Source organism: Salmo trutta, chromosome 1 (assembly GCF_901001165.1).
Source record: "Salmo trutta chromosome 1, fSalTru1.1, whole genome shotgun sequence".
Classification (NCBI taxonomy): Eukaryota; Metazoa; Chordata; class Actinopteri; order Salmoniformes; family Salmonidae; genus Salmo; species Salmo trutta.
Window position 1 is genome coordinate 53,788,161 of NC_042957.1, and position 22,392 is coordinate 53,810,552.

Here is a 22,392-nt window from a genome sequence, read left to right on the forward strand (position 1 = left end):
TGCTTAAACCCGGCTCACCACAAGGGAAACTGCTGAGCATTAAAAACCAGCAGGGTTGCAGTTGTTGACACAAACTGGTGGCCTGGCACCTATGACCCTACCCAGTTCAAAGGCACTTACATTTTTTGAATTTCCCATTCCCCTCTGAATGGCACAAATACACAATTCATGTCTCAATTGTCTCAAGGCTTAAAAATCCTTCTGTAACGTGTCTCCTCCCCTTCATCCACACTGATTGAAGTGGATTTAACAAGTGACCTCAATAATGGATCATAGCTTTCACCTGGATTCACCTGGTCAGTCTATGTCATGGAAAGAGCAGTTGTTCTTAATGTTTTGTACACTCAGTGTATAGTCCTGCGGTTGGGGATTATTTTTGTTTATTTTTTGACTATTTTAATTGAAGAAAAATCAAAGTAAGGTACTTAATTGTTACCCAGAAATGATTTGATATTGAGATAAAAACAACTGCATTGGACCTTTAATATTGGCATTTTGAATTGATATCTGTCACGGGTGTCGTAGGGATTGGACCAAAACGCAGCGGAAACATGTAAACTCATCGTCTTATTTTATTAAAGAAGGAAACCAAAAGAACCACGTATACAAACACTAAACAGTCCCGTCAGGTGCACGCCCACAAATCAATTAGAAGCAACGAGGAGCAGCTGCTTCCAATTGAAGGTCAACCCAATAAACACCACATAGAAATAGACATACTAGAACTAACATAGAAATAGACTAACAAGAACATAGCCCAACAAACACCCCCTGCCACGCCCTGACCAAACTACAATAACAAACAACCTCTTTTACTGGTCAGGACGTGACAATATCTGTAAATGCGTGCGTACTGGCGGCAGAGAAGTCAGGCGCAGGAGAGCAAAGACTGTGTTACAACGGTGCAGTTTAATAATAAAAATCACCATGAACAAAAACAATAAATAAATACAATGGGATGAAACCCTTCGCACGCCAGACATAATGTGCACAAACTCTTACAATAAACAATTCCGGACAAGGACATGGGGGGGAACAGAGGGTTAAATACACAACATGTAATTGATGGAATTGGAACCAGGTGTGAGGGAAGACAAGACAAAACCAATGGAAAATGAAAGGTGGATCGGTGATGGCTAGAAGGCCGGTGACGTCGACCGCCGAACGCCGCCCGAACTAGGAGAGGGACCGACTCCGGCGGAAGTAGTGACAATATCCTCACACATATCCTCACCTTAATACCCAGTTGTCCTGTGTAACCTTCTCAAATACAAACACGTTTCTCAAAAGGATAATGTAAAAAAAGACAACTAACTTTTGTCTTATAAATAAAATGTGGAACAACACAAATACAGCTGAAAATATTTTTATTTGGTAATTTCATAAAGATAAACCATTCGACTGATTTTACTGTAGACTAGCTAGTTGTGTGTTAAAAGGACAAAAGTGCAACAGGTTAATAGAGTACAATACGGTAAAGAGTATTTTACTTTGAACAAAAGAGAATAGCAGTTGTGGATATAGACAATCATACATCAATTCAGTTTAATACAAGTTGCAACAGGGAGACATCTCGGGTACAGGAGCACAGAACATGTCTAGCGGGCCTCTTGGAGACAGGCCCTTTATATCACCACTGGAACAACTACAGAGAGTAAGACAATGTGATGAGAAAACAAACATGAATATCCCACCGTTTGCCACACTCGCTTAAAGGCACTGAAAGCATATTAAGAATTTGTTAAGAATTGGTTGTCAAATTCTTCGAGAGGCACGATGAGTAAGTACAATGTATTTTGGTGTAACGTTCAGTCATAATAATATCTGGATACATCAGGATGCCTGGTTAGAGGAGTTCACCCACTCGACCTGGCTCCTGGCTGGCATGCTGCCCCCCCTGTTGCCAGCATGTATCATAGTGTCCTCTGTAGGTAAATCCCAGCTCTGGGTTGGTGTGGTCTTCACAATGGGAAGAGGGGCAGATGTGGCCAGACCATCTAAATGACCTGAGAACAGTGTATCTGCACAGGTTCTGTCTCCTAAACTAAGGCCTGCTGTCAGTGAGTTCATATCATGATGCACATCAGAGAGAGAGCAACCCGTAGGTCCACTCATCAAGTCAGAGTTTAGTCCAAAGAAAGCCTCGCTTTCACCGACTCCAAGACTTAAACTGTCAAACATATCCATCCTCCCAGGTACAGGGTCCTCTTCCCTCTCTTCATCTATCAGACTCAGTGTGGGGAAGATGATGTCCAGCTCTGGTAGAGGCGGGATCACATCACTGACAAAACTGTGAGGATACTCCAGTTCTCCACTGTAGGCAGCTGGCAGGTTCACAATGTCATGATCTGCCACTTCTGATTGGGCCATAATGTTATGATATACCACTTCTGATTGGGCCACACTGTCGAATCCAACTCCTGACTGGTCCAGGCTGTTGAACGCCACAATAGGCTGTTGGGCACTGAGGTCCACGGGGTACCCCCCTTTGCTAGCCCCCTCAATGAAACCCACAGCCATTTCATGGACCCCCGGGATACATATTGGCTCAGAGATCCCACTGCTGACACCAATGTCTGTAACAGTACAGGTAATGCTCTCTAGAGGCAGTGGGGGGAGAGGGCCGACAGGAAGGAGAGTTAGTTACATCAAACAGACAAAGGAAGTGACTGAATATCAAACTAAGGAATTAAGTACATCACAATATAAAACTATTTTCTTCTCACCCCTGCCTGCTCTCTAATGCTCCAATCAAAGACAGTGAATAATGAATTAACTACATCTACTATATTAACAAGTCACCTGATATTTTCTTTTGAGAGAGTATGCGCTGGGGCCAGACTCTGGTGGTAGGCCTGTCATCCTCCTCATCGTCTGGGCAGGCAGGTGGGTCTCCTCCCATGACCAGGCCCAGAGGCACCGCCCCCACCCACTGTTTAGAGCGGACACACTGCAGGACATCCATGATCCACCGGGCCTCACGCCACACCACCTCAAGACTCTAAACAGGGCAAAGGGACAGAGAGGCAAGGGGGCTCATTCCCTCTCATACACACATACTGTCCTCCTTTGATATCTATTTCATTACTCTCTATGGGTAGTCTACCTGTGAGAGCTGAGTGATGTGACCAAGGCGGTCTCTGGCCTCCTGCACCTCCTTCGTGTCCAGAGCTTCTCGCAAAGCCTGCTGGGACAGATGGGTGTCCAGCTCCAACCGAACCCAGACCTGACAGTACTGAGACAGGAAGTCTTGCTCGTACGTCCAGAAGTGCACTGTGAGACGTGAGGATTAGACAGAAAATAAAGAGAGAAATCTAAGCTCACCACCACTGACCGTTTACTCTGAGCAAAAACATAAATGACATGACATGTCTTATATTCTCTATGTTGACCATTAACCTTTCCCTCAACGTCAATAAGACCAAGGAGCTAATTGTGGACTACAGGAAACGGGGGGCGAGCACGCCCTCATCCACATCGAGACAGGGCTGCAGTGTAGCGGGTCGAGATCTTTAAGTTCCTTGGTGTCCAAATCACTAAGGACTTAAAATGGTCCACACACACACAAACAGTCGCGAAGAAGGCATGACAGAGCCTCTTGCCCCTCAGGAAGGTTGAAATCATCAAAATGTTCTACAACTGCACCATTGAGAGCATCTTGACTGGCTGCATCACTGCTTGGTACGGCAACTGCACTGACCTCGATCACATGGCACTACAAATGGTGGTGTGGACAGCCCAGAACATCACTGGGGCTGAGCTCCCTGCCAACCAGGACCTCTATATCAGGCGGTGTGAAAGGAAGGCTCAGAAAATTGTTAAAGACTCCAGCCACCCCATAGACTGTTCTCTCTACTTCCGCACGGCAAGCACACACGCACACACTTCATTTGCTCACACACACACACACACACACATAACATGCACATACATTCATACTAACACCACAGACACGCACAAACACTCACATACAATCATCAAATACACTGCTGCTACTCTGTTTTTCATATATCCCGATGCCTAGTCACTTTACACCTATACATATCTAACCCTCCCACTCCAGTATCCCTGCACATTGTAAATACGGTATTGGAACTGACCCTGTATATAGCTTACTTACTTTCTTGTATTCTTCTTATTTCTATTTCTGTGTTTTTGTTCTACTTTACTTTTTATTACTTTTTTTATAGTACTACTGATATTGATTACTGCATTGTTGGGAAAGAACAAACAAGAAAGGCATTTCACTGTACTTGTGCACGTGACAATAAATACTTGAAACTTAAACCCAACCCTGGCACCAATACATACCCAGCTCAAAGATCTGCAGTGGCATTGTGAGGCCTGGCTCCTTGGTGCCCACTAGGGGCCAGTAGCTAGAACTGAAGTCTTCACTGGGGGGCAGCAGGAGCAGCATGGACATCTTATCCCCAAACTGCAGCAGCTCCCCAGTGTACACACCATACTGATATGCCTGTAGGAGAGGAGAGCAGGGGGAAAGAAGTGATGATCAGAGGATGAGGACAAGAGGTGAAGAACATCGAGAGAGAAAAAGAAAAAAGAAAAGAATACGGAGAGAAGACAAGAGGAGGTAAAAGAGGTGTATCACATGATACAGAATAACATTTAAATGAGATCTAAAAGCATGTGAGTTGGAGAGTGAGTGAAACCATGGTTACCCTGTAGAGGGGGATGTTGAGCTTTGTCAACAAGAGAGTGACAGCGGCCCTGAGTGACCTCACAAACTCCCCCAGCCCAGAGCTGTCCATCGAGGTCTCATCCTCACCCTCTGTGTCCTCATTGGCTGTTAACATGTTGTGGCTTTGTAACCACGCCCATTCATCACTAAAACAAAAATGCGGCCCAAAACACATCACAAGGAACTATCATTAGCAATGATCTCATCTGACCAGTCAGTAATCCTTAAAAACACTAGAAAAACATTGAGGACACACTTCACTTCAAGTATTATACAGTATTCCATTTCATCATCAGCTATATCAGGTAAGAACAGTTTAAAAGTCAGTCTGTACGTGGTAGTGCATACTGAACTCAGTGGTAAGCTCAGTGGTAGTATGTTAGCTGTGTTACCGGGACACATGGGGATTGTGGCGCATTCTGGCGTGGCATAGCAGGTTGGGCAGCCTCTGGGGCACTAGAACCCTGATCTGCTCCACTGTGCTGCACAGCTTCAAGATGCCCACGTACAGGCCAGGCTGGGCCCACTGGACACTGCGTCTGTGGAAGGACAGCTTCTCCTGGTGAGGGACACAGAGAAAGGCATTGTTGTATTAGCACAATAAGAAGCCTTACTACTGTATATAAAACACGAGCACACAGTGGCCCAGCAAGGAAGGGTCACCTTGAGCTGCTCTGTGAGGGTGTCCATGGCAGTAGGCTCTGGGAGTAGAGGGGTCCTGCTCCGGTTCTTCTCCAGCCAGGCCAGGGGGACCCAGTGGAGAGGGAGGTCTGGGGGTTTTGTGTGGGCCGCACAATCCTTCACTGTCACCAGCAGGACGTTACCCTGCCTGTCCTTCAGAGGCTCATAGTACACCTGCCCCAAGTCTACTGTCCCCAGAGAGGACTGCAGAGAGAGGCAGGGAAGGAGAGAGGGAGAAAAGTATGAAATATTAGAATAAAAATAGTGAAAAGGAAAGTCAACGAGAAACAGGCAGTGAAAGAGAAAGCTCACAGAAAATGTTGTCTCTTCATCTTTGCTAGGTGCTTGATTGATGAGAAGGCCATGTACAGTGACCTATCAGTGTATATTATATATTTTTTCACCTGTAGTTGTGCTACAGCCTGCAAGATATTGTGCCTGTTCTGAAGTAGTGATGAAGAGGAGGAGAGAGCGGAGGAGAGGGCCTGCTGGAGCCAGGGCACCTGCTGCCACGCACAGGACAACTGTAAGAAAAAGAGAGAGGGATAGAAAGATAGAAAATAGACAATGTAACTTTGGAACATATATTTCATACAGGTATACCTACCAATGTATTCAATTAGATTGACAGCTAACCTTGGCAAACCAAAGGAAGTCCTGAGTGATGGAGGTGGAGCAGCACTGGATCTCCACCAATGGGAGCTGGTCATCTGCTGTGACCAGGATGTTTTCCTTTCTGTAGAACACAGTTGCCAGGTATACACCCCTAACAATGAGGCAAAGAGGAAGAACAGAGGAGAGAATAAGATTAGTTTCATCCTAACGAGGGAAGACAGAAAAAAACTGAATAGAGAGGTAGGTGCAATAAAGGGAGAGCAGAAAGGGACTGAAACACTTTTTTGAAGAGTAGGGGATGTACTAAGGGAACAGAAACAGAGTGGGATCTTTCTCTAAATGTTACCATGGGAGATGTTAGTGGCAGAGATACAGAGTTGTTGGGTGAGGAGCATTGCTATCTCACCTCTGTAGGAGACGGACAAACTTGGTGGCTGACTGGAAGAGCAGCTTCAGGCTTCGAGACATAGACAGGCGCTTACTGGGGCTCTGGGGCTTCGAGCTCTCTATGGGCCACAGAACAAAGGAATGAGACATTCAGACATGGAGGACCATGTGAAAGAGCCAGAGTATTATTTTGAGTGACTGATACTGTTTACTTTCTCATGTATTATACAGGTATTGAATGTACAAGGATGTTTATCTTACACAAATCATTTGATTAGTATATTCTTTCCCCTTGTATGAGAGCCAGAACTGAGATGCTGTATCTATGTTATGGTTCAAGAAGTACACTACCTATACAGTATCCCTTGTAGTGTGGCTCTCTGGTCTGCTCCAACAGTCTCCTGGCTAGAGCCTCCTTGTTCCTGCTTGGAGTTTTCACTCCCATACACTCCCTCCAGCCTGCAGAGGGAGACACAGGCCACCAGTGTTCACTGATATTCATTGTGGAGTCATATGATCCAAGGTCAGCTGTTTTCTTCAAATGGCTGAGGTTGGTATTTGGGGAGCTGATTCTTGATCTGTGATTAGGGGCAACTTCTACGCAGAGCATTGATGATAACATAGAATATCAGAAAGCTCTTTTGTCTGGCTGTCTGCAGTTCCATTTACTCACTGGAGGGGGCAGCACTGACTGGGCTGGAGCTCTGAGCCGGGCCCCATCCCTTCACATTGTAGGCGGTCACTCTCACAAAGTAGTGCATTCCCTAAGAGACCAATACATTATCATCATGACTTAACCTTACAAACAGGCAGACCAAGGCAAATAACTTTACATTGTAGTTGTTCATTTATGCAGGTAACTGAGAGAGTTGAGGGTAAGTGCCTCCTAGACTCAGGGTGTTCTGGTTCAGGAGATGTGACCGGGGTCGTGTGTGTCTTACTGTCGTGAGTCCTGTGATGCTGTGGACGGGGGTCTTAGTGTCGATCACCTGGGCTGAGCCAAGTATGCTCTTGAAGTTGGCAGAGGTGCTCCATTCCACTGTAGGAGGTGACAGGAAGACAGACACGGATGTATCTATGATATTGAGGACTGAGTGGTAATTGAAATAGTGATTAGAGCCAATGTTAGAGATGGAGTAGTAGAACCCCACCTCTGTAGCGTGTGATCAATCCAGTGGCGATACCGGTTGGCTCTCGAATGGACACAAACAGGGAAGAGGCACTGGTCACAAACAGTGACACACTACTGGGAGGGCCAGGGAGGTCTACAGGACACAGAGAGACGGAGAGACCCGCCGACAGTAAACACAGACTTGGAGCAAAAAGTACATAACATAAACAAATCAATGAGACTGGCTTGAGCGCATCATACATGTCCTTCATCACCCCTGACCCCTAGCCTCTGACCTGTGTGGTGGAAGCTCTCCCTCATCCTGCAGTACAGCTGCTGCCGCAGAGTCCAGAGGTGGAGCTGCCTCTGTATGTCGGCCTGCACATGTGGCCCCGCCCCTGCTCGACCCAGTAGCTCCTCCCTCCTGTCCTCCACCTGCCTGCCGGCCAACATCACCAGGGCATCCAGCTTGCACAACCACTCCGCTGGAAGACACACTGAGAGAAAGGGAGGGAGGGAGGGAGGGAGGGAGGGAGGGAGGGAGGGAGGGAGGATAGAGAGTGGGAGGGAGAGATAATAAAAAGGTTTTGCATTATTTACACAGTGTGGGAACAAGATAGAGGGAAAGGGTGACAGGAATTATATCTGTAAACATTACATTTAAACATCACTCACTAGTCGTCACTACCCCAAAACTAATAATGTCTTAATGTACTGGAGGATCCATTGTTTGTATGAAATGTGTACAACTGTTACTTGACCATCTCTTGATTGCACTGATTCAATCTACGTCTCTGTGTAAGACTCACAGACGGGGTTGTGTCTGGCTCCTGCCTTTGTCAACACGTGCAGCAGAGGGGAGTTCTGGGTCAGAGCAGCCACGTCCAGAGGTACCAGGCCCTGCTCACTCACTCTGTTTACACCTTTCTCCCTCTCTCTTTCCCAGTCCTTCTCTTTCTTCTCTTTATCCCGTCCTCCTCCTCCGCCACACACTCTGTCCCTGAATAGCAGGCTCTGCACCGCCAGGGTGTCCTCATTCTCCACTGCCTCCCACAGGTTCTTATACTAACACAGGGGTAGGAGAGGGGGATTGAGTGATAAATAGGCACATGGAGGGATACAGGGTAAGAGGGTACATCGTCATGGACATGGCAGAAAAATGCAGGAAGAAAATGTTACTTTAGATGATAGTATGGAACAACAATTTAAGACAATTCTCAAAGTTAAAACACCCCCAAATGGATGCAAAATTCACTTTCTCTCAGGATATCTTACTGTGTGAGTGGCCTTGCATGGATGTTTCGGCATGTCTGTCTCCCCGGAAAAAGAGGACTCTCCGCCCCTCAGCCTGACCGACAGGTTTCTGTAGATGCGTTTCGGCGAAACGGGACCCAGAGAGCGCCGCCGCTGTGGTGGGTTTCTCACCGACACAGACATACAATAGATGGCACACACACAATTGGTAGAGAGTGTGCACAACAGGATACAGGAGTTACAGGGAACGAGATTGGAACAAAAGAGAAGATGGTGGATGGATGATGGAGAGGTCACAGAAAGACGGAAGGAAGAGAGGAATGGTACACGGGGGAGGGAGAGGGGGAAGAAGGGAGGATGAAGGGGGTGTGAAACAGGAAGAGGTCTTTAGAGGACTAGAATGGAGTGATACAGTAGGAATAAGATGAGGGAGGGAAAAATAGATAAAAAAAAAAAAACAGAACAAAGTCAGTCTTACTGTCATCTTACCAGCTGTTAAAACAGTTGCAGAAATGTATCACTACTTAGGGGGGCCTGGGTTGAGCTGAGCAGCACTGCGTGTGGGTGGATAAGTGGATAAAAGTTACAATGCCTGAGCAGAGCAGATGGAAAATGCCTCACAAAAGTTAGAATATCTCACTCTTCTCCCCTTTATTCCCACTTTCTAGTCTAATGCCTTATGGCTTTTCTTCCTACTCAATGGAGTCTCTGCACAAAGCAATCTCACCATCAATCTAATTAACTGAGGAATAGAAGTCTACAGAGTGAAAGCTATTACACTGAGTGCTCCTGAGAACAAACATGTCATACATATAGAACCATTTATCTGCCCTCACATTTGCCTTTATCGTGTCTTTCATTAGTGATGGATAATTGTCTATTCTTCTTCACCTCTTTTCAGACAGGAAAAACCAGCAGCATTGTATCCTGCACCGTTCACTGTCTTCATAATCCAGCTGCCCACTTTCCTTCCAAAATCCCCCTGACACTTTTTTGTTGCTTTGACCAAAATGCTTATTTCACTTTTATTTTCTCTCCTCAGTCACTACACTCTCTTCCATCCTCTTTCTCTCTCCCTCGCTCTCTTCTGCCTTTTTTCAACTCCTCAGCTTTCCACCTGCATCGTAGTGTTATTCAGACACAAAATGCCTCCCTGGCAAGAGATGCCCTGACTCCATCTCCTGTCAAAGGTCCTTTTCCCCTCATCCCTCATTCTAATGGAAACGAAAGCCACATTCAATCTTCATGTCTGTCTGGTCATGTTCTGACTAACTACGTTGTGTCTCCTAGAGAAAGTGAATTCTCCCTTAGCTTGTACTGGTACTGTGGCTCTTTCCTGTGGCCTTAAGGCACCTGGTGTCCCCAGCTGGCATTCTGTACCTTTTATATGCCCACTTGTGACCTAACAATCCTTCACTCCTCTTACCACCTGCACCGCCTTCTCATGCACAGGGAAAAGATAAGGGTGAGACCTCCTCACTGTTATTGGTAGATTCAGTTCTATTGTTTGTTCATGGTGCATTTCATCTCTTATGGAAAGTGCTGATCTGTATCTGTGAAACTGGTTGAGTGAAGGGATTAGTGACTATGCTGTGTGGAGGTGCCAACAGATACCGATCACAGGACAAAAAGACTTAATATAAACAAGAATTGACATTCAGTCATTTGAGTTGATATTGAAGCTTCTATGAAGTAGCATTAACATATTGCTATGCAGATTGTCACTATTATAAATGTATTCCATTCTGTTGTGGCTTTTTTGTAGGCCTAAGCATTTGCTTGATAACAGACAAAGCAACGTTTCACAGTAAGTCTATACAGAAATATCCTATGACTCATACCTGGCACCAGGAAGTGATGCTGTTACTTGAAAGAAACGCAATAATTGCGTGAACCAAATAAGGGAACGTTGGAAGATTTTGTATACATACAGATAATGAATAAAACATTCCTGAAACATTACACAAGCATCTGACAGCAGCCAAAGCGCAAATGCAACAGTTATGCCAATGTAATAAATACACAGTTGTTTGAGTTAATGAAAGTTTAGAAAATGATCCAATTAGAATGGAATGCACAACATAATATTCAGCATGCACATAGCATACAAACGAATTTACAAACAGTGGGAAATTACAAATTAGTTTAAAAATCAAAAACATTTTATACCCTATTTTATACCCTGGTTGTGTGTTGTAGTATGAATTATTAGGCAGGTAAATATGTTAGATTAAAAGTATACAAGACAATACCTTCCGTAGATGTAAGCTTCTTCTTCCCCTTGTCACATATTACACCACAATCACCACGAAAGCGTCAATTAAAAGTCAATAAATTAATTCTAAAGTTACGATAGCAATCAGAATTCACTCATCCCTCTCAGTGCGGTTATTCCACTTACATGAATTTTCACTTCTCACGGTCAAGAGAACCTGCTCCGGACGCTCAACATACAATGTGGTACCTCACGCCCCTCCCATCTCTCTCTCTCTCTTTCTCTCTCTGCTTCACATACGCTGAGGCTTACATTCATAGACCAATTCAGAATTCACATTATTATACAGCTAGATGGAATGAAGTAGATAAAGTAGTGGCTCCATATCAATAGGCTAATGTTAATATTCCTCAGTTACTTTGTATCAATAACCTAATTGTCAAATGTAAGCCTATTACAAAATGTGAAATAAGTAGCTAATGCAATGATACAATGTTTTTGTTCACCTGTCCTACAGAACTATCCATGTATTACATTCTGAAGTCTCTTATTTCTGCCTCCACATTAGTCAGTCAGTCTTTTTTGGCTGGTGGTCACAGACCTATGGTGTCTCTAAGCAACGTCAGTCTTGTCTGTCATTTCGACAGGAAGCTGAGCATCACACAGACTGAGAGACACACTGTGACATGATTCAGAGCAACAGACCACGGCCCCTATGTATGAAGATGAATGATGATATGAACATCTGAAGAAATGCAGACCCCAGCTTCTGAAACCTTGGCCTGTGCAGATCAGAGCACTCAGATCAAAGCAAATGAGATATTATGATTTTGTTTTAGGTCCAACCCCCCTCTTCCAACACCTTGACAGGAGTCAGATCACTAACTCGCTCTGGTCCAGGGCGTTACGTGCGGCCGAGCCTGTCATTATGACAGGCCACCAGCGGTGCAGTGGGCTTGTGTTGGACAAAAACGTATTTTATTCCTGGCCTCAAGACTGCCATAGGCAGTGCACTTGTTTTTGATCGCAAGTTCAAATTCGGCTTGAAATAACGATACCTATTTCTGTGGCAGTCCAAATATCAATGACGTGATTTCATTGGTTGAGACCGAAATGAGCCTTGCAGTCACATGATTCACTATTGACAGTTTTGCCGCGAACATCAGTAGCTAGTTAGCTACATGACTTTCTTTAGAGAAGGTTCAATCTCTGACTTCTCTAGCTACTTGGCTAGACTTAATCGCATTATTTGTAATAAAATAATTTTTAGGCAGTTAGTTATTTAAGACAACGTTAACCTATTCATTTTAACCCATTATCTGGTAGTTTGAATAAAACGAGCAAATTATCTCTGGTGACAGTCAGCTAGCTAGCTAAGCTAAAGTTGGCTAGCAACCGCGGTAGGAAAGGCAAGAAGGTAGGTTACAATACATTTACTTTAGCTACATTGAAATATGAGTTACACAATAAAACAAACCATTCTGGTCTGAATTGATTTTCAGGGTAAAATGACGAGCGTAGACGTGATTTATGAAAAAATTCACTTCAGGCACGATCCGAAATGGTCTGTTCGTGTTCGCATGGGCCACCCGGACCAGGGCGGCTTGATGATCTGCGTCGCTTGTGTCATTGAGATGATGGAAAGCAACAACGTTGCGGTATGATATCTAAATATTGAACATGTTTTATTGACCACATATTGGTATTTCTGCTACAACATGACATGAGCTACCATCAACCCTTATATGCACTTGGCTACAACCGTGGTTCCATCATTTGTTTTACTCTGAGTGTCCAGGGTATCTTGAAAGGCGAGAATAAAATGTATTATTATTATAATGACATCTCTTGCCCTTCAATAGTCTGTGAGAAAGTCTGTGGCGCTGTCAGGGATCAGTGGGGTCCTGAAGAGCTGTCCTGGGGCTCTGAAGGAGCTGCTACTACAGGATCACAGGGTCTGTCTGCATTTCACAGCGTCTTTACTGGGTAAGAAAGATACACACACACACACACACATACACACACACACACACACACACACACACACACACACACACACACACACACACACACACACACACACACACACACACACACACACACAATCAAACAAAGCCTTGCTTTATCTCTAACATTATTTGACTCTGTTTTCCGTACAGGGATGCTTCACACAGTAGAGGACCCAGCCACTCTGGAGCAGGCCATACAGGGTAACAGGAAACCTTAAATGGCCTGATTATACACACGGCTGCTTGAGAATGCTCACTCTTTACTGACTAAATCACAATATCTTTGTACTATTGTCTCAACTTGTACCTCATGTCACCACATTCTATAGCATGACCAGGTTCATTGGCTCTCATAGTCTGGGTTGAAGAGAGATATGGGTTGTTGAGTGCCTCAGCAGAATTGTTAGTGTTGCTGGTTATGGAACCCCACAGGACCACTGTATTGAAGCACTAACAAAATCACTGTGCGCACTGTGCCAGGGTAAAGTGTGAAATGCACAATTTGCAAGTTTTCAAAACCGTGTCAATTGAGCTCCATGAATAATGCTATAAGTCTCTGTGTCTTGGTTCAGTGCTGGTTCAGCTGCTCTTGGAGTTACAGAGTGAACAGTATGTGCGCTACATCTTGGATGAGATACACACACAAGTGAGTAATATCACACATACAGGTCTATCACCGCCTCTCTGTTCCAAATTCACTCAGAAACAAAGAGCCAGGAATAAATGCCAGATAGAATCTCATGCCTACCTATTGTTTGACACTAAGCTTGTCGATAGACTTGGATTTTCCACTGTTTTGGTCATCACTTTATTGGCTTTGTCTGTTAATATTAACATGTTTCTCTCAGTCCAACACTCCTTTACCCCAGCAGATGACTGGGTCTACTACTAGACCCCCCCCCCCCCCCTCCACACACACACAATCCAACATCAGTTGGGTAAAGCCAGCTTGTTTGGTAAACAATTGAAAGGTTGGCTCTGTAGTTTGTGTTGTTGTGTCACCTTGGGATACAGTGGAAAGTCTAGTGTAAGCAGCAGGTGGTAGGGCTGTCTGTAGGGTTGACTGGGTATGATAACAGCGGGCTGAGGTGTGGACAAGTCCTCTCACACTACTAGGATGAAACTTGATTAGATTCACACGATGGAATAAAGAAGTTGGTGCACCTGTGTTACTGGTGGGAATGGAAGGGTTGTGGACTAGCTGTCATTGACAGACTGACAGGAATGAAGTCATGCTGTACTCTAGGAATAGATTGATTTGGTTGGTATGAATTTAGACACAAAAGTGTGTGAAAATGATTGTAGAGCCTCCTCTCTGTCCCATGTCTAGCTGTGTGACCAGTCCAGTGTGAGGGGTTTCCTGCCCACCTTCACCTTCTTGGGGAAGCTGGTAGATGCTGTTCCTTCCCTGCCACAGAGCCTGGCCTCCAGCCATGGTGAGACAGTGTACCACACCACCACCATCTCTCACTAAGCTCACATTAAAATACTCATCTCCTTTGTGCTACCAGTTGAGTGTTTACCTTCGTTCACCCTCAATGCGTTCTCTGCCATATTGATTTTACCACCATTACCTGTGTAATGACCAGGTACTTGGTCCATTAGTCATTTGTATCTTAACTTAGGTCAGGTGGTGCTGGCATATTATTGAGAGGTTTTAGCCTGTTTGGTGGTGAGCTGAGTGTGTTATTGCGAATTTGCGTGTACTGGTTTTATAGTTTGGCCGTGGCTACGAATACTGAGTTTTCACCCCCTGCACCGGCCCTCTGGAAACCTCTTTATCAAAGATCAGGATCTGCACGTTTTTTTACACACACGTTTTCTACATAGCTGCTGCTCACGCTCCACCTCCCTTCACGTTTCTCTGTACTCACCCTATGAAACAAGATGTAGCCGATCTCGCTGCCTCGTGTTTTTGAATAGCTGAAATAAAAACCACGCAGCTGCACTAGCAGGACGCAGTCCCCACACATCGCATTGGAGCAGTCTGCGTTTTGTGTGATGATGTAGGCTAATCTTTATAGTTGCTGCCATATCGAAGCCACCAGCCAGAGTTGCTGAAAAACAACACTACTACTTTAACTGCCTGTCTGCCTCCTGCTGTCTGCCTCCTGCTGTCTGCCTCCTGCTGTCTGCCTCCTGCTGTCTGCCTCCTGCTGTCTGCCTACTGCTGTCTGCCTCCTGCTATAGCCAATGTTTGCAATAATGATGAAAATGGAACATTAATTGGACGACTGCGTGTCTGTGTCTTGCTTGTATTTGATATGCTGCCTATATAGCTGCATGTATAGCTCCCCACTTGAGTTTTGCATTGGGGCAAAAAACAATCTGCATTTTAACTACACACAAGGCCCTATAACTGCTATTTAGTCTCTCAGTGATCACGGCATGAGTAAGCTACCTACAGCTGTTCCACGTCTGGGCACCTGAACGATCTAGGCTGCCGACCGACCGGTAACCAGAGTCTGAAAATGGGCGAGTTCATTTTGCATCGCCTAGTGCCCCGGATGCTTATGTTTGCAATACTGTGAGAACAGACACCAAGTTTGTACAAACATGTTGATCATGTATTTTTTGTGCAACATGTAAATAGCTGTATGTAGCCTAATTCTTATCCTGAAACAATTAAATGAATTTGCTCTTATGCTTAATAACCTACTGGGGTATGGAATGCAATAGTTGTAACATGTCGACCATGACTTTTGTGTACAACATTCATTGGAGATCAAGGGGGCGGGGGAAGCAGCAGTGGAACACTGAGCAGCAGCCAATCAAGGAGGGGGGAGCGGCAGTGAGCGGAGCACTGAGCAACAGCTACATAGGTAGCAGAGTGGGCAGCAGCTACATACAGTTGAAGTCAGAAGTTTACATACACTTAGGTTGGAGTCATCATGGGAAAATCAAAAGAAATCAGCCAAGACCTCAGAAAAAAAATTGTAGACCTCCACAAGTCTGGTTCATCCTTGGGAGCAATTTCCAAACGCCTGAAGGCACCGCGTTCATCTGTACAAACAATAGTACGCAAGTATAAACACCGTAGGACCACGCAGCCGTCATACCGCTCAGGAAGGAGACGCATTCTGTCTCCTAGAGATGAACGTACTTTGGTGCGCGAAGTGCAAATCAATCCCAGAACAATAGCAGACCTTGTGAAGATGCTGGAGGAAACAGGTGCAAAAGTATCTATATCCACAGTAACACGAGTACTATATAGATATAACCTGAAAGGCCACTCAGCAAGGAAGAAGCAACTGCTCCAAAACCGCCATTAAAAAAGCCAGACTACAGTTTGTAACTGCACATGGGGACAAAGATCGTACTTTTTGGAGAAATGTCCTCTGGTCTGATGAAACAAAAATAGAACTGTTTGGCCATAATGACCATCATTATGTTTGGGGGAAAAGGGGGATGCTTGCAAGCCGAAGAACACCATCCCAACCGTGAAGCACGGGGGTGGCAGCATCATGTTGTGGGGGTGCTTTGCTGCAGGAGGGACTGGTGCACTTCACAAAATAGATGGCATCATGAGGAAAGAAAATTATGTGGATATATTGAAGCAACATCTCAAGACATCAGTCAGGAAGTTAAAGCTTGGTCGCAAATGGGCCTTCCAAATGGACAATGACCCCAAGCATACTTCCAAAGTTGTGGAAAAATGGCTTAAGGACATCACTGTCAAGGTATTGGAGTGGCCATCACAAGGCCCTGACCTCAATCCCATAGAAAAGTTGTGGGCTGAACTGAAAAAGCGTGTGCGAGCAAGGAGGCCTACAAACCTGACTCAGTTACACCAGCTCTGTCAGGAGGAATGGGCCAAAATTCACCCAACTTATTGTGGGAAGCTTGTGGAAGGCTACCCAAAATGTTTGATCCAAGTTAAACAATTTAAAGGCAATGCTACCAAAAACTAACTGAGTGGATGTACATTTCTGACCCACTGGGAATGTGATGAAATAAATAAAAGCTGAAATAAATCATTCTCTCTACTATTATTCTGACATTTCACATTCTTAAAATAAAGTGGTGATCCTAACTGACCTAAGACAGGGAATTTTTACTAGGATTAAATGTCAAGAATTGTGAAAAACTGAGTTAAATGTGTTTGGCTAAGGTGTATGTAAACTTCCGACATGAAGGTCTTTATATTTAGCCACGGAACTTTCGGGTTCCAGAAAATCCGGAACCGCAGCCTCTCCGTAATAGTTTTGTGTGTGTGGACTGGACATCATCAGTGTTTTACTATTTTGTCTAAGCAGCGCTGTGTCATGAGTCCATGTGGACTGCCGCTATTGACGGTGCCTGCCTGTCAGCGAGCTCACGCCTCCCAGCTGATACACAGGCACTGAGGCCCTGAATACAGAGGGAGAGTACAGTAGAGGGGGAGAAACTATTCAGTACAGAGAACTCAACTCACAAATATTAGCCACCGCTTGTTTTTAATCATCTAATGTCGAATTGACCTCATTATTTTCCTTTACATTACTTTGCATAGTGTTGAAATGCACAGGCAGATGTGTTCTCCCTCCTTTCTCTCCTGCCGTTTTGTATTGTGGTGTAACCGGACCTGGTTGGAGCCGGGAGTCTCTCCTGGCTGGCTGCTTCTGGAGTCTGACGGGCCTCTAACTCTCAGGCTGGCTGCGTCAAAGTTAAACAAACTCAATTCAACAGGGTGTCTGACTGAGTCTGGTGTGTAGTATCAGCCTGCCATGCTTTATACACACAACTGTCTGTTCACCGCTACTCTCAGCCAAGAGTGTAGCTGGGGTTTAGTTCCTGCTTTGTTCACCGTTTGTTTTCTCACCCATCGCCCTTATGTTCTGTCTGTCTCTGCCTTAGTGTGTGTCTATCTCATTTCCTCTCCCCCCCCACCTCCCCTTTTCATTCTCTTCCTCTCTCCCCTCCTCGCTCCCCTCTCGCTCCAGTGCCCCTGTTGGAGCGGTTGTGCTCCACTCTGCTCTACCCAGACGAGGCTCTGAAAGCCTCGGTCTTCTACGTGTGGCAGAGGGTGTGGGGGGCGGGGGGAGCGGCCCAGTCCCTGCCCTCCCCCTTCAGAGACAGGGTGTGTGTGCTGCTGATGCAGACCCTGGCCCACGCCTGCTCCTCTCAGCTCACCATCAACTGCCTGGGTGAGAACCATCATATTGTAGGGGGACGGTGCTTATTACCATATAATAAGGGGTAGTATCATATGTGCATGTAACCTACCATTTAGTATGAATCAGTGAATATGGTGTGTTTTCTGTTTGTGCGTCAGGCTTCCTGAAGCAGCTGCTGAAGCTGGGTGAGGTGGTGTCTGTGCTGATGAACAGCCCCTGTGAGCAGATCCGGTCTGATCTGGATCAGAGCCTGGACCAGGACCAAGAGGCCCAGTCCAGCACCCAGCTCTCCCTGGAGCGCTGCCCACTGCCACTCATACTCAAAAAGGTTTTCACCAATCTACCACCATTTTTTGTTAAAATGTGAGAGCTTTTACTCTCTCTACTGCTGCTATCTTTGACTGATTGCATTGAGTGTCTATAAAACAGCAGTGTTTGAAGACATTGTCATGACGACTAACGTGTGTGTTGTAGCTGTTGCTGTGTGGGGATGAGACATTGCAGGTGGCCAGTGCTCAGTGTATGGCTGATATCCTGGTCCACTCCCCCAGCCAGTACTGTGCTTCCTTCATCCAGGCAGACGTACCTGGTGAGAGAACTTGTTTGAGCGTCTGAGATGCCTCTCTGTTAGTGTGTCTTTCTCTCCTGTGTCTCAGCATTCTCTCTCTCCCAGAGTTTCTGTTTGAGCGTCTGAACAGTGGCAGTGAGGTGTTGCTGTGGTCCGTCTACAGCTGTCTGCTGCTGCTCACTGAGGACCCGCTCTTCTTCTCTCAGTGTCACTCTGTCTACGGTGAGAGAAAAGAGGACACGCACACACACACACACACAATCACAGTATAGCATCCTAGGATTACTGAGCAAGACGTAAAAGTCACTGTGTGTGTGTGTGTCAGGTATTGAGTCTCTGGTACGCAGTCTGAAGGAGGCCCTGAGGCTGACTAACGTGGAGGTGCAGAGACAGGGCCTGCTGCTGCTCACAGAGATACTGGAGAGGTGAGGCATACAGTAGAGAGGTGAGGCATCGGGTCTGTCTACCTCGTACATAACAGTAGAGAGGTGAGGCATCGGGTCTGTCTACCTCGTACATAACAGTAGAGAGGTGAGGCATCGGGTCTGTCTACCTCGTACATAACAGTAGAGAGGTGAGGCATCGGGTCTGTCTACCTCGTACATAACAGTAGAGAGGTGAGGCATGGGGTCTGTCTACCTCGTACATAACAGTAGAGAGGTGAGGCATGGGGTCTGTCTACCTCGTACATAACAGTAGAGAGGTGAGGCATGGGGTCTGTCTACCTCGTACATAACAGTAGAGAGGTGAGGCATCGGGTCTGTCTACCTCGTACATAACAGTAGAGAGGTGAGGCATGGGGTCTGTCTACCTCGTACATAACAGTAGAGAGGTGAGGCATCGGGTCTGTCTACCTCGTACATAACAGTAGAGAGGTGAGGCATCGGGTCTGTCTACCTCGTACATAACAGTAGAGAGGTGAGGCATCGGGTCTGTCTACCTCGTACATAACAGTAGAGAGGTGAGGCATCGGGTCTGTCTACCTCGTACATAACAGTAGCGAGGTGAGGCATCAGGTCTGTCTACCTCGTACATAACAGCTGGTCTATTTGACATTTTGTGAATGTATTGCAAGTTGTCCTTTACGTTCAGTGAAAGTGACAAGACTGGTTTCAGTGCTGAACAAGCACGAGAGAAAGCCGTGAGAGAGAGAGGGGTAATTTGACCTCATTCACAGCATCTTGTATTTTTGAATACATTTTTATTTAACTTGGCAAGTCAGTTAAAAACAAATTGTTATTTACAATGACGGCCTACAGCCGTGGGTTGTTTCGAGGATCTTCCAGGTTCCTCTGGGCTGTCTGACCACATCTCTAATGGTGCCATGTGGCTGACATCAGAACACTGTGGAGCGTTGTGACAGAGACGGGTCACAGCTGTTTATTATCTGTGTCTCTCTCCAGGCAGCCTGCGGGGGTACGTCTGTTCCCCAGCGCTCCAGGGTTTGTGGCTGTGGCAGAGGCAGTGCTCTCTGGAGTCTGCTCCCCCTGTCTGCAGGTGGCAACACAGGCTGCCCACGCTGCCACCGCCCTCCTCAGGTACACACACACACACTGACTGACTGACTGACTGACTGACGCAGGCTGTGAGCTCCACAAACATGAGCTAAAGAGACATGTTGATTTCCCTCTCTCTACTGTGTGTCTGTAGGGTGAACCACCAGTCCAGCCCAGTACAGTACAAAGAGCTGGAGAAGCTGGTGGAAGACATTATTGCTCGGTGCACTGAGCTGCCCTTACCTGCCTCCTCGCGGTGCCGAGTGAGTCAGTCTCTGTCCACCTTTGTGTGTCAGCAAGGGGACAACTCCACTTCAGGAATCATTGGAAAGGTTTCTTGACTGTGTTCCTGCTCACTCTCTTCCAGGTGAGCCTCAGAGGAGCTGAGCCCAGCAGCCAGGCCTCGAGAGAGGGAGGGTTTCTACTCCAGGCCCTGGTCTGTTTCCATGCTGCCTGCAGGTCAGTGAGGCAGAATGCAATTGTTGCAGTCACAGAATAACATTTACCCTCCCCCCTATTTTCAGTGTGTTTAATGTTTGTTTGTGTGTCTGTGTGTTCCAGGTTAGTGGAGCAGTGTTCGTCTGAGCCTGGCCTGAAGGAGAATGTGTTCACAGCTCCATCCAAGCAGGTTCAGGGTCAGGACCCGCTGGAGTCCCTGTGTCTGTGTCTGCTACACTGCTGTGACACTGTTTGCATCCCCACCGTCACAGTGAGCCCCGCCCCCAGCACACACACGTTCATGCACCATGTGTATACACGTACACACTCACACACGTGTGTTTGTGTGTGTGTGTGTGTAGAGGCATTGTGAGCTCACCCCCAGCGCCCAGGTGCTCCAGCACTTCCTCTCCATCCTGTCGTACCAGTTCTCCCTTCTACCCTCCCTCATGCCCCTCTTCGCTGCCAAACTAGGTGAGGCATGTTGTCCGAGGGTAGGGGGATAATTTCTTTCCATCATTGTTTTTCTCACCCCCAGGTAAAATGACCCATATCTCTGTTCCCCCACCATACCTCTGACTCATCCACCTCTTCCTCCATTCTTCTTCCTCTCTTCTTTCCAGCATCCTCTGGTTTCTTCAGGCTTGTTCTGGAGCACAAAGCTGTCCTCTGTGCAGGAAACAGGTAACAGGAGAACCTGAGGACACACACACACAGACCACTATCACCCCCCCAGACAGGTCATTGCTAATGGCGCTGTTATAGTGTGGACTTGTTATTGGGTGGACCCAGTAAAAGTGCCCAGGAACGTGAGAGTTGACACACAGAAGCTTCTTTCACGTCATTTTGTTTCAGTCTGGCCATGAAAGCTCTTCTCTCATCCGTCTATCAGTCTTGTCTGTCTGTGTGCAGAAGAAGAGGAAGCTCACAGGCCAGGCTGGCTGTGTGGTTGTGCTTGAGGTTCACTAACTGTAACTCTCCCCTATGAGCTGTAATGAAACTGAGTCCTAAGTGCATTTGGATATTTTTTTAAACTCAATTGAAATGCTAAGTCAGAACATTTAATGCACACAGGAGTAGGTTTGATACTATTATTAGATATATTGTATAGAAGATAACATCTACCTTTGTTAGTTGTCCCTCTCTCTTTCTTTCACACTCACTCGCTCTTTCTCATCTCACGGTAGAAACCTAGCTCTGAATGCAGTCTGCTGTGGTTTTCTGCAGAGGCTCAGTGTGTCTCTACTGTCCCAACCAGACCCTGCAGCCAGCATCCTCCCACAAGGTACTGACACAACACATTAGCCACAAAAAACACAGTAGCATTAAGGTTTCATGTCACAGTGAAGCACTTTGTAGCACTTAGTCTGTGGAGAAGGCCTTTTGGACTCTGTTAAGCAAGGTAATGTGTGGTGTGGATGTCCTGTTTGTGACTGTGATACAATTCAGTAATGAACAGGTCTACTGAGAGCTGGTGTCAGTGTCTCTCTCTCTCTCTGTGTTCCCAGACTGTGAGGAGATAGAGGCTGTGTTGAGGTCCAGCCTGCCCTCTCTGTGTTGTCGTGTGTGTGAGTGGCCCTCTCTGCTGTGTGAGTCCCCAGGGCCCCAATGTGACCCTGCCGGCCCAAGGGCCACTCAGTATTGTCTGCTCACATTGCTGCACCTGGCCCTGCAGCATGGAGACAGGTACTTGGGGACACTGGCACAGTTGTATGGTTATTAACGACACGGCACTGCTTTGTATGTGTGCCATTCAGAGGTTCAAGGGGCAAGACAAAATATTTAAGTGCCTTTGAACGGGGTATGGTAGTAGGTGCCAGGCG

The 22,392-nt window shown here is 46.2% G+C and overlaps 2 protein-coding genes across 5 annotated transcripts; one reads left to right on the top strand and one right to left on the bottom strand.

Annotated features, from left to right (window-relative positions):
- Window positions 1-890: 890 nt before the first annotated feature.
- LOC115200218 (ankyrin repeat and fibronectin type-III domain-containing protein 1) lies at window positions 891-18,669 on the bottom strand. Of its 4 annotated transcripts, none has more exons than XM_029763116.1 (18): window positions 18,654-18,669; window positions 8,769-9,142; window positions 8,303-8,558; window positions 7,790-7,990; window positions 7,534-7,647; window positions 7,324-7,421; window positions 7,056-7,146; window positions 6,734-6,841; window positions 6,402-6,501; window positions 6,017-6,146; window positions 5,785-5,904; window positions 5,363-5,584; window positions 5,092-5,258; window positions 4,680-4,845; window positions 4,312-4,474; window positions 3,107-3,273; window positions 2,803-3,001; window positions 891-2,600 (listed from the first exon to the last, which is right to left on the bottom strand). In XM_029763116.1, the coding sequence occupies exons 2-18, from the start codon at window positions 8,928-8,930 to the stop codon at window positions 1,834-1,836; spliced, it is 3,231 nt and encodes a 1,076-aa protein (XP_029618976.1). In that variant the 5' UTR covers window positions 8,931-9,142; window positions 18,654-18,669; the 3' UTR covers window positions 891-1,833. The 4 variants fall into 4 exon arrangements, with proteins under 4 accessions (XP_029618976.1, XP_029618952.1, XP_029618959.1 ...); XM_029763092.1 differs by lacking the exon at window positions 18,654-18,669 and adding an exon at window positions 11,000-11,202; XM_029763099.1 differs by lacking the exon at window positions 18,654-18,669 and adding an exon at window positions 11,149-11,190.
- On the top strand, window positions 12,134-21,257 carry mei1 (meiotic double-stranded break formation protein 1). Its single transcript, XM_029763131.1, has 17 exons — window positions 12,134-12,379; window positions 12,465-12,620; window positions 12,825-12,948; window positions 13,122-13,172; window positions 13,544-13,617; window positions 14,302-14,407; window positions 17,894-18,097; window positions 18,226-18,395; window positions 18,542-18,656; window positions 18,741-18,857; window positions 18,961-19,060; window positions 20,039-20,173; window positions 20,286-20,394; window positions 20,499-20,590; window positions 20,693-20,840; window positions 20,932-21,043; window positions 21,193-21,257. Exons 2-17 carry the CDS (start codon window positions 12,471-12,473, stop codon window positions 21,255-21,257), a joined length of 1,872 nt encoding a protein of 623 aa, XP_029618991.1. The 5' UTR covers window positions 12,134-12,379; window positions 12,465-12,470.
- The last annotated feature ends 1,135 nt before the right edge of the window (window positions 21,258-22,392 follow it).